General features: G+C 45.0%; 1 protein-coding gene across 1 annotated transcript; it reads left to right on the top strand.

Annotated features, from left to right (window-relative positions):
* Positions 1 to 6213: 6213 nt before the first annotated feature.
* Positions 6214 to 12933, top strand: LOC148898484 (galanin receptor 2a). Its single transcript, XM_088996723.1, has 2 exons — positions 6214 to 6419; positions 11327 to 12933. The coding sequence occupies exon 2, from the start codon at positions 11347 to 11349 to the stop codon at positions 12340 to 12342; it is 996 nt and encodes a 331-aa protein (XP_088852849.1). The 5' UTR covers positions 6214 to 6419; positions 11327 to 11346; the 3' UTR covers positions 12343 to 12933.
* The last annotated feature ends 208 nt before the right edge of the window (positions 12934 to 13141 follow it).

The following is a 13141-nucleotide window of genomic DNA, read 5'->3' as shown; positions in this document are numbered from 1 at the left end:
GACAATATTTGAGTTTTATGGATGTTTAGTTTGTATCCCGAGAAATCTCCCTCGGGATAGTCGAGAACAGTTCCTGGAGAGAGGTAGATGGTTTTCCCAAGTATATTATTATATCGTCCGCGAATAGGGCTACTTTGTGGGTGTCTTGTCCATTGTTTATACCCTCGATCTCTTCTTTTTGTCTTATCCATTGACTTAGAGGTTCTATAAAAATGGCAAATAATAGTGGGGAAATGGGGCAGCCCTGTCGACATCCCCTTTCTAACCTGAAAAATTCAGTTGATCCTCCATGTATTCTAATTTTTGCGATTGGCCTATCATATAAAGCCCGTATAGTTCTTATGAAGTTATCATTGAATTTAAATCTCCGTAGTACATTGTTTAAGTATGTCCAGTTGACAGAGTCGAAAGCTTTTTCTGCATCTAACCCCAGCAAAACGGCTTCTAAATCGTGTGCCTTTATATGTGCAATTATGTCTATATTCTCCGAATATTATCCATTGTCTGTCTTTGTCTAATAAAACCAGTCTGGTCTAAATGTATGATTTCTGATTTTATTTTTTTAGGCATTTCCCCAACCTTTGAGAAGATCCTCTCACAAGGCGGGTCTTTCGTGCGTTCAACGTGTTCTGCTGACCTATAGCGATGCACCTCTGAGTGCTCGTCAAAAGTTGTTCCGGTAGTGGTCACGTGACTTTCTTAAAGCTGTACGCGCAACGACACGGAGTTTGCCCTGGAGGCTCGTCGCATGCAACGACGCCTGGACCCATCGTTAGTATTTTGAATTCATGAAGCTTTTTTTTGTACTAAGAAAGCTTCGGGACCTGCAACAAGCTAATTAAACAGACATCCAAACAGGTAGAAAATGAAACACACAAACACACACAAGGATGTAGGGTCAGGTCATTTAAAAAAGGACTCCTTTGAAACACGAACTGCAGTAAATGAGGACATCTACATATTGACGAGCTTTTCCGTTTTTTCTGTGTATATTTTCGTGGGTTTATAACCTCAATCAATCACAAGAGTACACCTGGTGAGCACACGTGAAGAGAAGCAAAAATCAATGTGAAAAGGATATGAAGTCAATTTTGTGATGCCGGTTGTTGGTGTTGTTCTCTTATTTATTCCGTTGTGTTCTCCTCTTGAACAAGAACACATTTTCGTTGGGCTTTTTGGGAAGGTCAGAACATAAGAATGAGATCTGGATTCACTTGTGATTGATTCAAAATGGCAGTCGACAGCCTCTGAGTGAAACTCTGAGTGAAAATAAAAAACAACAGTAAAGTCTTGTTATATCGATATTCTCGGGAGTCGGAAAGAAATATCGATATAACCGGACTATCGATATATCCGATCCTGCGCCGAACTGCATTAAAAGTGGGCAATAAATGGGCGATCTTTGATATGACATGTAATTGTTTCCTTGAGTTCATGGATTGCGTATTTAGCATGCTTTTGTACTGTAGTGAAGTGAAAAATAAACTTATGCATTAAAGGACAACCGACGTCTTCGGACAAGTTGTGTCCATAATTTGTAAAATGGCTTTGAATGACTTCTACTGAGCGTATTTTACAAAGATTCCATCCCATATAGCTATATTTTACCTTTTAAGACTTGTGCTGAATATTCCGGAAGTCTTGTTTTTGAGTTGGTGACGAGTCCTCACCCTACGTCACTGAAGGAACGCCCCTGACCGAAAAAAGGACACATTGTAGCAGTCCTTCCATCACGTCAATGCATTTTACTGTAATTTGGTCTGAAAACGTCATGTAGGAGCAAAAAGAGACAGAAGAGGGCGACAAAGCTCCATGTAAGGCATTAATCAGCCTGTGGAAACGGGCTGATTAATTCCTTACACGGCTTTTCCGACATTGCGACATTTCCCACCACTGATGCCTCAAAATGGCACAAATAAATTCTTTAATCGATTGCAAACATGTATGCTTTCTTCTTCAGAACTATTTGAATCATATTCATAACTGGATGAGTAACAAGAAAGCATATTCTCCGAATCTGAAGCCATTGTTTTGATTCTCGAGCAAGGCAAGACGTCTTACCGTGACACCACGAACATGAAGGCGGGACTTTCTGAAACTGGCCACTTCCGGTTTCAAATTGAAGTACTTTTTAGACACTTTAAGTCATTTTTGTTGGTGTTTTGCATTTGACTAAAAATATCATATATACAGTAAAGTCTCGTTATATCGATATTCAAGGGAGTCCGAAAAAACATCGATATAACCTGGACTATCGATATATCCGACCCTGTTTGCATGTAATTTTCTCAGTGCGTGCATAGAAATAGTATCGATATAACCGGGACTATCGATATATCCGATATCGATATAACGAGACTTTACTGTATATATATATAATATCATTTTGGGTATTTTGGATACTATAAAACGGTTTTCTGGTGTCAGTTAATAAACATAAAGGTGACATCGGTTGTCCTTTAAAACTACACAAAATACACCTTATTTTATGTATAATAAATGTGCTATAGTATTATCATAAAAGAAATAAACTATACTGTACAATAAAGTCATTTTATTTACCTTTGTGATGATCGTTGGTGGCTTGATGGAATGAAGTGGCCGGTTTCCTCAGCATTAAAACACTTGATGAGGAACCTTCTTCTTTCACCATCTTGAGGAATGATTCCTTGTAGGTGCTTTCTCTGTGATAATTGTATCTAGTTCTTCATCAATTGTGATCTGTTTAGCTAGGTTGATAGCTTTTTGCATCACGTGTACAGATGGTTTGTGCGGGTTATTTGTGGAGCCTGATTGATGGGATATTTTAACCTTCCTGTCTACACTCTGCTTTTGAACTATCAAAGTTGAAATGGGTCCAAATTTCACTGTTTTTTATCCATTTTCTCACCATTTCACTTTTTTTTCTCACTTTTTTTTATGGAACTGTTCGATAAAAGGCTCCAATTTATTCCACTTTGTCAACATTTCTTTGATGCGCTCACTAGATGCTGCAGCAATCTCCTCTTCCACCCGGGTAGCTGCTTTTCGTTAATCCAAATTAACACAAGTTTTTCAACTTCTTCGATTGCCCGAGACCGTCGCTTTCAGAACACGGAAACACCTTTTGCAACAACAGACGCACCTTTGATGGAGTCTCTGTTCCGGAGAATGGTAGCAATGGTTGACTTAGCATAGCCGTGCTCGGCCACTAAATCAGACAAACGCACACCTCGTTCGTGTTTTTCTATTATCTCCTTCTTCTCAGCGACGGTGATTTTATTTTGTGTCTTCTTCGGTTGAACACGAGCCTGTGGTGGGTTTTTTTTCTCGGTTCCATAATAGTAAAATTATCAGCAAAAAGCTCCAAAGAGGCGATCGACGTGTGCATTCAATGAGAGGGGTTGTGGAAAGGTGGCCCGGCTGGAGCGCTGTTTGGTCGTGTGCTTCCGCCAAAGATCTGAAGATCACTCCGCCAGATCCGAAGGTCGTGTGCGTTGGTGTTCTTCCGCCGAAGATTACTCCGCCAGCCGTGGTGGGTGTGTATCGCAAAAAGTAGTGTGTATTTCAAGGTTTAATTTTCATAAATTTGACGTTCGTAAGACGAAAAGTTCGTATAATAAGGTGTTCGTAAACGTAAACTGAAGTCTCACTGTATTTTACGTTTTAAAACTCGCGCTGAGTATTCAGGAAGTCTTGTTTTCGAGTTGATGATGATGCCGGAAGTGACGTCATGGAATGAACGCCCCTGACCGAGAAAGCAACACACAATGCATTTTGGGTACTTTTTTTCGTCTGAAAACAGCGTGTTGATCGTGAAATTAGAAGGAAAACTACATAAATAACACAATGGTGAATTGTTTTGTGGTAGCCAATTGCGTTAACACGCATAAAGAAGGTGGAAGTTTACACAAATTCCCAGCGGACAAAGCAGCCATTTCCAACGGAGCAGAGCAGTATAGCGCTAGCCGAGGAGCTCCCCGGAGTGCGCGAATCCCCGCTTGGATAACCGCTGTCACCCTCTCAGCCTGACATTGGGTAGAAAGTTGCTTCCAGTGGTGAAAGAGAGCAATCTCATAATAGTGGAGAAAAACTATCGGACAATCGTTCAACTGCTGGAGCGAGGAGCTAACCGGAGTTAGCAATGGATAACCGCTTTCATTCATACGCAAGTTTGTAACTCTTCATCTTGAAACAATGTTTTGCATGCGCAACCATTAAACAATCTGCATTGATGTTGACATCTTGTAGCTTATTATTTGTTATTCATGTCCTTATATACCACATATCACGGAAGTTGATGCTATATTGCCAATTCACGGAGCTTCATATATGCTTCATATGTCTTGTCCTTCACCATTTCCGTCGCTTACAGCTCAAATTGATACGAAAGGACTTCTTGAATCGATGGCAAACATTTATGCTTTCCTCTTCAGAACTACAGTGGGAGCTTGGCTTCCGCACTTAATTGGTTCCCAGACAGAGTGTGTAAGGTGAAAAGTGTGTATCCCAAAAATTAATTTCCCATAAGAAACCATTAAAATGAAAACAGTCCGTTCCCAGGTCTCCTTAAAATATAATTTTCAACTAAATAAGCCTTAAAACTACAAACAATATACCATATTCTATGTATAATAAATGTGCTATTGTATTGTAATGAAAGAAATAGAGTGCACTGTATAATAAAGTCATTTTATTTACCTTTGTGATGGTCATTGATGGCTTCATGGAATGGAGTGACAGGTCGGAGAGAATTGCTGTTTGAAAGGAGTCACATTCCATAAGGACTGGAATTAAAGAAATAAACGGTACTGGAAATAAAGTTGTTTTATTTACCTTTGTGATGGTCGTTGATGGCTTGATGGAATGGGGTTCAGACTTCTCTTCCCGTGTTATGAAAGTCCGGTGAGGCATCTTTTTCCCAAAAAAGGCCGGTCTCATCTGCATTAAATACTTGCTGAGGAACGTCGCCTTCTTCTTTCACCATTGTGAGGAATCATCCCTTGTATCAATAAACGGCAAACTTCCAGGTTGTCGCATGACGATATCAGAGTGAATTAGCCGTACTTTGTCTGATATAATTGCATTAGTCACGCTTTCGCCGGCTAGCTGCTTTTCGTTAATCCAAATTAACAGAAGTTTTTCAACCTCTTCCATTGCCCGAGACCGTTTTGCTTTGACAGCACGGAAACACCGTTTGGCAAAACACGCAACTTAGCATATTGGTACCGGGCTGTTAAATCAGACAAACGCACACCTTGTTCGTGATTCTCAATTATCTCCTTCTTCTCCTCGACTGTAATTTTATTTTGTGTCTTCTTCGGCTGAACACGACTTTTTCGGTCCCATAACTGCAAATGTATCTAAAAAAATCAGTGAAGACGATCGACGTGTGCACTCCGAGAAAGTGGGTGTGGAAAGGTAGGCCGGCTGGGGCGCTGTTCGGTCGTGTGCTTTGGTGTTCTTCCGCCGAAGATTACTCCGCCAGCCGTGGTGGGGCGGCGCTCCATGTGTATCCCGAAAAGTAGTGCGTATTCCAAGGTTTAATTTTCATAAATTTAACGTTCGTAAACCGAAAAATTCGTAAGGCAAGGTGTTCGTAAACCGAGGCCCCACTGTATTTGAATCATATTCATAACTAGATGAGTAATAAGAAAGGATCTTTTTTACCAATCTCAACTCTCTGAAGCCATTGTTTTGATTCTGGAGCAAGGCATTTTGTAAGGGAGGTTCCCAATGTGACATCACAAACGTGGGGACAGGACTTTCTGAATCTCTCCAGTTTTGGACTCATTAGTGGCAGTTTTGGGACATTTTAAGTCATTTTTATTGGTGTTTTGCCTTTGACTAAAAAATATCAGCCTGCGTGTTTTGGGTATTTTAGAAGCTATAAAACGTTTTTCTGATGTCAGTTAGGAAACAAAAAAAGGCTTGCAGCAGAGTTCTGGAAAATCGGGAGACGCTCCATATCCTTCTTGTTAAAACACGTCTTTCGAGTGAAACGAGTGGGACAGATGCGGAAGGCCTCGCGCTCGGCTGCCCAGCAGCGTGCGCCATTCGATGTGGCGCGACCGTAAAAGGCTGATAAAGGCCCAAAAATCAATCAAATGCCAGAATGAGCGGGCGACAAATAAAAATGACAATCAATGAAGTCTTCTGGAGGGAGTGTGTATTTGTGTGGGTATGAGAGGGGCTCACCGCGACGCAGAAGGAGGAGAGGGAGGAAGGTGGTTGTCCTCCCTCCCACCAGCTGCTCTTTTAAGTCACTCATCCGGAATGAATGGCAGTCGAGTGATGTTTGCTCGTCTGCGTTTTGAGCAATCACACGGCGAGCCACGGCCGGTGTTGAGAGGGGAGGTCGCCACCTTCGCGGGGCAACAATTTGCCGTTGCCGCAATGAGGAAGCGCATGAATATGGCTTTCCGTTACGGGATGATGAGGTGAGTGTTGTTTTTCACGTCCTTTGCCACGCTTACTTTTTATTCTCTGTTTACAGGTTTACACAAAATAAAATGCCACGACGCTTCCAAAAACATCTTAAAAATGTTCTGGTGTGAAGCAATAATAATATTCCAATTAATTTCTAAGCGCCTTTCAAAACTCTCAAAGTCACTTTACAGTCACAGGATCAGTCACTCTGCGGGTGAGCGGCGGCAGCCACACGCGCCAGCGTTCACTCAACCCGGAAGTAACTCGAATAGATATAAATATAGCTAGCCAGCTAGCTACTCAACAGCTAGCTAGCCAGCCAACAGATAGCTAATAGCGAGCTAGATAGCCAGCTAATAGATAGCAAATAAAGTACATGCTAGGTAGCTATCTAGATATCCAGCTAATAGATAGCTGATAGCTAGACAGCTGATACCTAGCCAGTTAGCTAGCTAATAGATAGCTTGCAAGCCACCTAGATAGCTAATAGATAAAGTTTAAGCTAGATAGCCAGCTAGATAGCTAGCTAGATAACTTGCTAGATAGCCAGACCGCAAGCGAGATAGATAGCTAAATAGCGAGACAAATAAAAAGAATAGAAAGCAAGCTAGCTAAAAGATAGCTAGCTATTAGCTATATATTCGCTAGGTATTAGCTATCTATTCGCTAGATATTAGGTATTTTTACTTTATGTTACTTCTGGGATGAGTGAACGCTGCGCGTGTGGCTGCCACTGCTCACTTACAGAAAAATAATCTGTGACTGTAAAGTAAGTGTCCTTCAGAGTTTTGAAAGGCTCTTATAAATGCAACGTATTATTATTATTGTTATTATGATTATTGTGATTATTAATGTAGCCACAAGGGGGGGCACAAGCCAGTGTCTTATTGTGACGGTCCCAAGCCCGGATAAATACAGAGGGTTGTGTCAGGAAGGGCATCCGACGTTAAAAATTTTGCCAAAACAAATATGCGAATCAAACCTCTGAATCCCATACCGGATCGGTCGAGGCCCGGGTTAACAACGGCCGCCATTGGTACTGTTGACCTTCAGGGTGCCAGTGGAAAATGGACTACTGTTGGTCGAAGAAGGAGAGGAGGGATGTGTGCCCAGAGGAAAAGAGAGAAATGGAACGCCAAGAGTATACAACTAAGAGTAGGAACTTTGAATGCAGGAACAATGACAGGTAAAGGTAGAGAGCTGGTTGACATGATGCAGAGAAGGAAGGTAGACATACTGTGTGTCCAGGAGACCAGGTGGAAAGGGAGCAAGGCTAGAAGCTTAGGGTCAGGGTTGAAGTTGTTCTATCGCGGTGAAGACAGAAAGAGAAATGGAGTTGGGGTTATCTTAAAAGAGGAGTTTGTTAGGAATGCCTTAGAAGTAAAAAGAGTATCAGATAGAAAGATGAGTCTGAAGCTCGAAATTGAGGGTGTGATGTTCAATGTTGTTTGTGGGTATGCTCCACAAGTAGGATGTGAGCTGGCGGAGAAGGAGAAATTTTGGTTGGACTTTGATGAAGTCATACAGAACATCCAGAGAAGTGAGAGGGTTGTAATTGGTGGAGACTTCAATGGACATGTTGGCGCAGGAAACAAAGATGATGAGGAGGCGATGGGCAGGTTTGGACTCCAGGTGAGGAACGCTGAAGGACAGACGGTGGTTGACTTTGATAAGAGAATGCAAATGGCTATTGTGAATACTTTCTTTCAGAAGAGACAGGAACATAGGGTGACCGATAAGAGTGGAGGCAGAAGTACACAGGTAGACTACATTTTGTGTCAACGGCGCCATCTAAAGGAAATCAGTGGTTGGTGAGTGTAGCCAGACAGCATAGGTTGGTGGTGTGTAGGATGACGCCGGCAGTGAGGAAGATGAAGAAACCAAAGGCTGAAGTGAGGACAAAATGGTGGAAGTTGAAAAAGGAAGAGTGCTGCATGACATTTAGGAAGGAGGTAAGACAAGCACTGGGTGGGCAAGAGGTCCTTCCAGATGACTGGCAAACTACAGCAAACATAATCAGAGACACAGGTCGGAAAGTAATTGGTGTATCGAGTGGAAGAAAGGTAGATAAAGAGACTTGGTGGTGGAATGGGGAGGTGCAGGAGTGTATACAGAGAAAGAGGTTAGCAAAGAAGAAGTGGGACACTGAGAGGACGGACGAGAGTAGACAGCAGTACAAGGAGATGCAGCGCACGGTTAATGTAAAGGTGGCAAAGGCCAAACAAGAGGCCTATGATGACTTGTATGCTCGGCTGGACAGCAAGGAAGGCGAGACTGATCTTTACAGGCTGGCGAGACAGAGAGACAAAGATGGTAAGGACCTGCAGCAGGTTCGAGTGATTAAGGATAGAGATGGCAATGTACTAACAGGTGCCAGTAGTGCGATGGCAAGATGGAAAGAGTACTTTGAAGAATTGATGAATGAGGAAAATGAGAAGGAACAAAGAGTAGAAGACGTGACTGTTGTGGACCAAGACGTAGCAAGCATTAGCAAGGATGAAGTGAGGAGGGCGCTAAACAGGATGAAGGGGGTAAAGGGCCTGATGATATACCAATCGAGGCATGGAAGTGTCTTGGAGAGGTGGCGGTGGTGTTCCTGACTGGGTTATTCAACAAGATCTTAGATGGTGAACAGATGCCTGAAGAATGGAGACGAAGTGTACTCGTGCCCATTTTTAAGAACAAAGGAGATGTGCAGAGTTGTACTAATTACAGAGGAATAAAGTTGATGAGCCACACAATGAAACTCTGGGAAAGAGTAGATGAAGCTAGACTAAGAGCAGAAGTGAACATTTGTGAGCAGCAGTATGGCTTCATGCCCAAAAAGAGTAGGACAGATGCAGTGTTGGCTTTAAGAATGCTGATAGAGAAGTACAGAGAAGGTGAGAAGGAATTGCATTGTGTCTTTGTAGATCTGGAGAAAGCGTACGACAGGATGCCCAGAGAAGAGCTGTGGCATTGCATGAGGAAGTCTGGAGTGACGGAAAAGTATGTCAGAGCGGTACAAGACATGTATCACGACTGTAAGACAGTTGTGAGGTGTGCTGTCGGTATGACTGAGGAATTCAAGGTGGAGGTGGGACTCTACCAGGGGTCAGCTCTGAGCCCCTTCTTATTTGCTTTGGTGATGGACAGGCTGACAGACGATGTTAGACTAGAATCTCCTTGGACCATGATGTTTGCAGATGACATTGTGATCTGTAGCGAGAACAGGGAACAGGTGGCGGAGAAACTAGAGAGAAGGAGAGGAATGAAGATCAGTCGCAGCAAGACGGAATATATGTGTGCGAATGAGAGGGATCCAAGTGCAAGAGTGATGCTACAGGGAGAAGAGATAAAGAAGGTGGATGATTTTAAGTACTTGGGGTCAACTGTCCAGAGCAATGGAGAGTGTGGAAAAGACGTGAAGAAGCGTGTCCAGGCAGGCTGGAGAAAAATGTCAGGTGTGATGTGTGACACAAGGGTTTCAGCTCGGATGAAAGGAAAAGTGTATCAAACAGTGGTGAGACCAGCCATGATGTTTGGACTGGAGGCAGTGCCACTGAAGAAAAGACAGGAAGCAGAGCTGGAGGTAGCAGAGCTGAAGATGTTGAGGTTTTCTTTGGGAGTGACCAGGTTGGATAGGATCAGGAATGAGGACATTAGAGGTACAACTCATATTAGAGGCTTTGGAGAGAAAGGTGAAATCTGTTCTTCTCTTGGGTCAGTTCTTCAACTAGTTCTAATAGTCAGAGAGGCCAGACTGAGATGGTTTGGACATGTCCAGAGGAGAGAGGGTGACTATATCGGGAGAAGGATGCTGAGCCTTGAACTGCCAGGCAGGAGACCGAGAGGAAGACCGAAGAGGAGGTTTATGGATGTGGTCAAAAGAGGACATGAAGGTAGCTGGTGTGAGAGAAGAGGATGCACAAAACCGGGTTAGCTGGAGGACACCGATTCACTGTGGCGACCCCTGAGAGGAAAAGCCGAAAGGAAAAGAAGATGATTATTATGATTATTATTACTATTATGATTATTATGATGATTATGATTATGATTATTGTTATTGTTATTATTATTGTTGTTGTTATTATTATTATAGTCACTATACGTCTGTGTAAGCTCTCAGTCGTACAGGAGTGGTCCATCGATGAGAAGGTTTCTTCAGCCGTCATCTGTACAAAAGTGAAGGTTTCGGACGTTTCGCCTCCTATCCAAGAGACTTCGTCAGCGAACTAAAGTCTGACTGGTTATTGTAGGCACACAATGAGTATGAACACAATAAAACAACAAAATCCTTCATTAAACCGGTCGGGTGGTGTGAGGTTCAATTTGGATCGTTCATACAATAGCCTGCTCAGGCAAAACAGGTTAGGCAACTTTCGCAATGCTGATGAGGGTCGTTATGCTGATGAGGTGATACCGGGGGGAGTGGGGGTAATAGGCCAATCGTTAGTCAGGAATGTAGGAACAATCAGTGGGGCCACAGGGGGGGGTCCCGCGCTCCCCCCAACCTGAGAGTAGGGACCTATCATAGCTGTGTCCGGCGCCACCAGGTCTGGACATTAGGGATATATAAATGGGGCCGATACGACCAGTCAGACTTTAGTTCGCTGACGAAGTCTCTTGGATAGGAGGCGAAACGTCCGAAACCTTCACTTTTGTACAGATGACGGCTGAAGAAACCTTCTCATCGATATAGTCACTATAGTCACTACTAGCTAGCTAGCCAGATAGCTAATAGATAGCAAATAGCTAGCTAGCTAACAATTATTCATCCAAAAGGAAACACGCTGGATGCCGATATTTGTTTGTTGTGTTGTTGTTTTCCTCATAAATCAAACAGTACCAGAAAATTTGTGTACTCTCTGGAGCCGTGCTATTTTTCACAAGGCAACCTCAAACGCCTCAAACCCTTATTTCCTTTTCCCCAATCTAGCTTCCTGGCAGGATCCCGCCATGGATTGCTTGAAATCATTCCCCGGGGAAGAGGGTCCCTTTGAAATGGGCGTGGGCAAGCGAGAGATCGACGCGGGCGTTCCCGACGCCTACGCCCTGGTGTTCGCCTGCACGTGCGGCGCCATCCTGGCCGTGGGTCTGGGGGCTAACCTGCTGGTCTTCTTTTTGCTCGTCAAGTCCAAGACGCTGCGCAAGAAGCGCCTGGACGCGCTCCTCCTCAGCACGTCGCTGGCCGACCTCCTGACGCTGCTGCTGGTTCCTTTGGCGCTGCACGCCGCCGTCCGCCGCTCGTGGCCCGCCGACGAGGTCTCCTGCAAGGCGTTCCAGTTCCTGCTGGCTTTGGGCCTGGCGGCCAGTACTTACTCGCTGTGCGCTGTGTCGGCGGCCCGCGCCGCCATCGTCACCAACCCCTACCGGGCGCCGGCTGCCGACCTAGCGGCGGCAGCCTCGGCGCTGGTCTGGGCGCTGAGCTTCCTGGTCGTTCTGCCCCTGCGCATGTTCGCCGCCAAGGAAAGGCTGAGTCCCGACCCCCCTGGCTTCACTTTGTGTCTGCCCGCTGCGCCGGAGCATCGCCACCAAGTGCTCCTGAGCCAGTTTGTGCTCCTCTACTTGACGCCCGCGCTGATCATGGCCTTCAACTACGCCCGCCTGGCGCGGTTCCTGCGCCAGCGTCCGCCCATGTCGGCGGCGAGCGCCCTCAGGATGCGGAGGGCCTCGCTCAACCTGTTCGCGGCCGCCGGTGCCTTCTCGGCCTGCTGGCTGCCCGGCTACGTCCTGGAGCTGTGCATCTACCTGGGCCTTTACCGCCGGGAGGGCCCCTGGGAGGTCTTCTACTTTGTCTGTGCGCTGCTGCAATACTCGCATCCGTGCGTCAACCCGCTGCTCTACGTACTGCTGTCCCGGCGCTACCGCCGCAGGAGGGCGGCTCGCCTATTCCGGTGTCGCCGCAACAGAGTGCGGCCGCAGGTCGTGGCGCTCTCTGCCCACGCTTTGTAGAGCTCATCCCAGCGCCCATCCGTCCAACCGATGGGGCGCTCGCTATGCCACTATGCCACGTTTGAACAATTTGGGGCGCTTGTGGGCCCGTTCTGAGTAGAGCGTGGCGTTCGCACTAAGATTTGACTCCAAAAAGGTCCAAGGAAAGGTCGGTGCCATTGGACAGTCTGCGGCTGGATGGGTGCGTGGCTTGAGGAGCCCGCCATGAGAAGAAAGGAGCATCACAGTGGAACGGTCGCGGCGTGGAATTGAAGCGGATTTACTTAGGACATGAGATTTGATACAATCTCTTTTCGTCAACAGCTACAGCTTTGTGTTTGCTTTCAACATTTAGCTTGTAGCAGACGTGCATTTCACCATGACGTCCCTGATCAACTGGTGAAAAGGAGGCTTTTATCCTCTCCTCTTTCATCTACAACCGCTAATGATTGTGTCTTTGTGTTGTCATATTATTTGTGATTTAGTTTTTTGTTGTTGTTTTGACTTCAAGATGGCGCCTCGAGAGTGGCTGCCTTTAAAGCAGCTCCTGTATTTTGTTTCTCAACTTCTTTCTTTCCTTTCCTCTTCCTTTCATCATTTTGCTGCTGTGAAATGTCAATTTCTCCACTGCGAGACCAATAAAGGCTCATCCAATCCCAAAAAAACACCAGATGGCCAAAGATTCTCAGGATGAACTTGAACGCCGCCACCGCTCCGGACATCAGAATTGTCCAGGAGGACTCTATCATATACAGTATATCACAAGTGTCAAATCTGGCCCGTCACACACATCATTTTATTTGGCCTGCAAAATCACGTG

Source organism: Hippocampus bargibanti, linkage group LG05, assembly GCF_051943395.1.
Source record: "Hippocampus bargibanti isolate YZ-2025 linkage group LG05, ASM5194339v1, whole genome shotgun sequence".
In the NCBI taxonomy this organism is placed as follows: domain Eukaryota; kingdom Metazoa; phylum Chordata; class Actinopteri; order Syngnathiformes; family Syngnathidae; genus Hippocampus; species Hippocampus bargibanti.
Note: the sequence above shows the minus strand (reverse complement) of the source record. Positions and strands in the feature narration are given on the sequence as shown.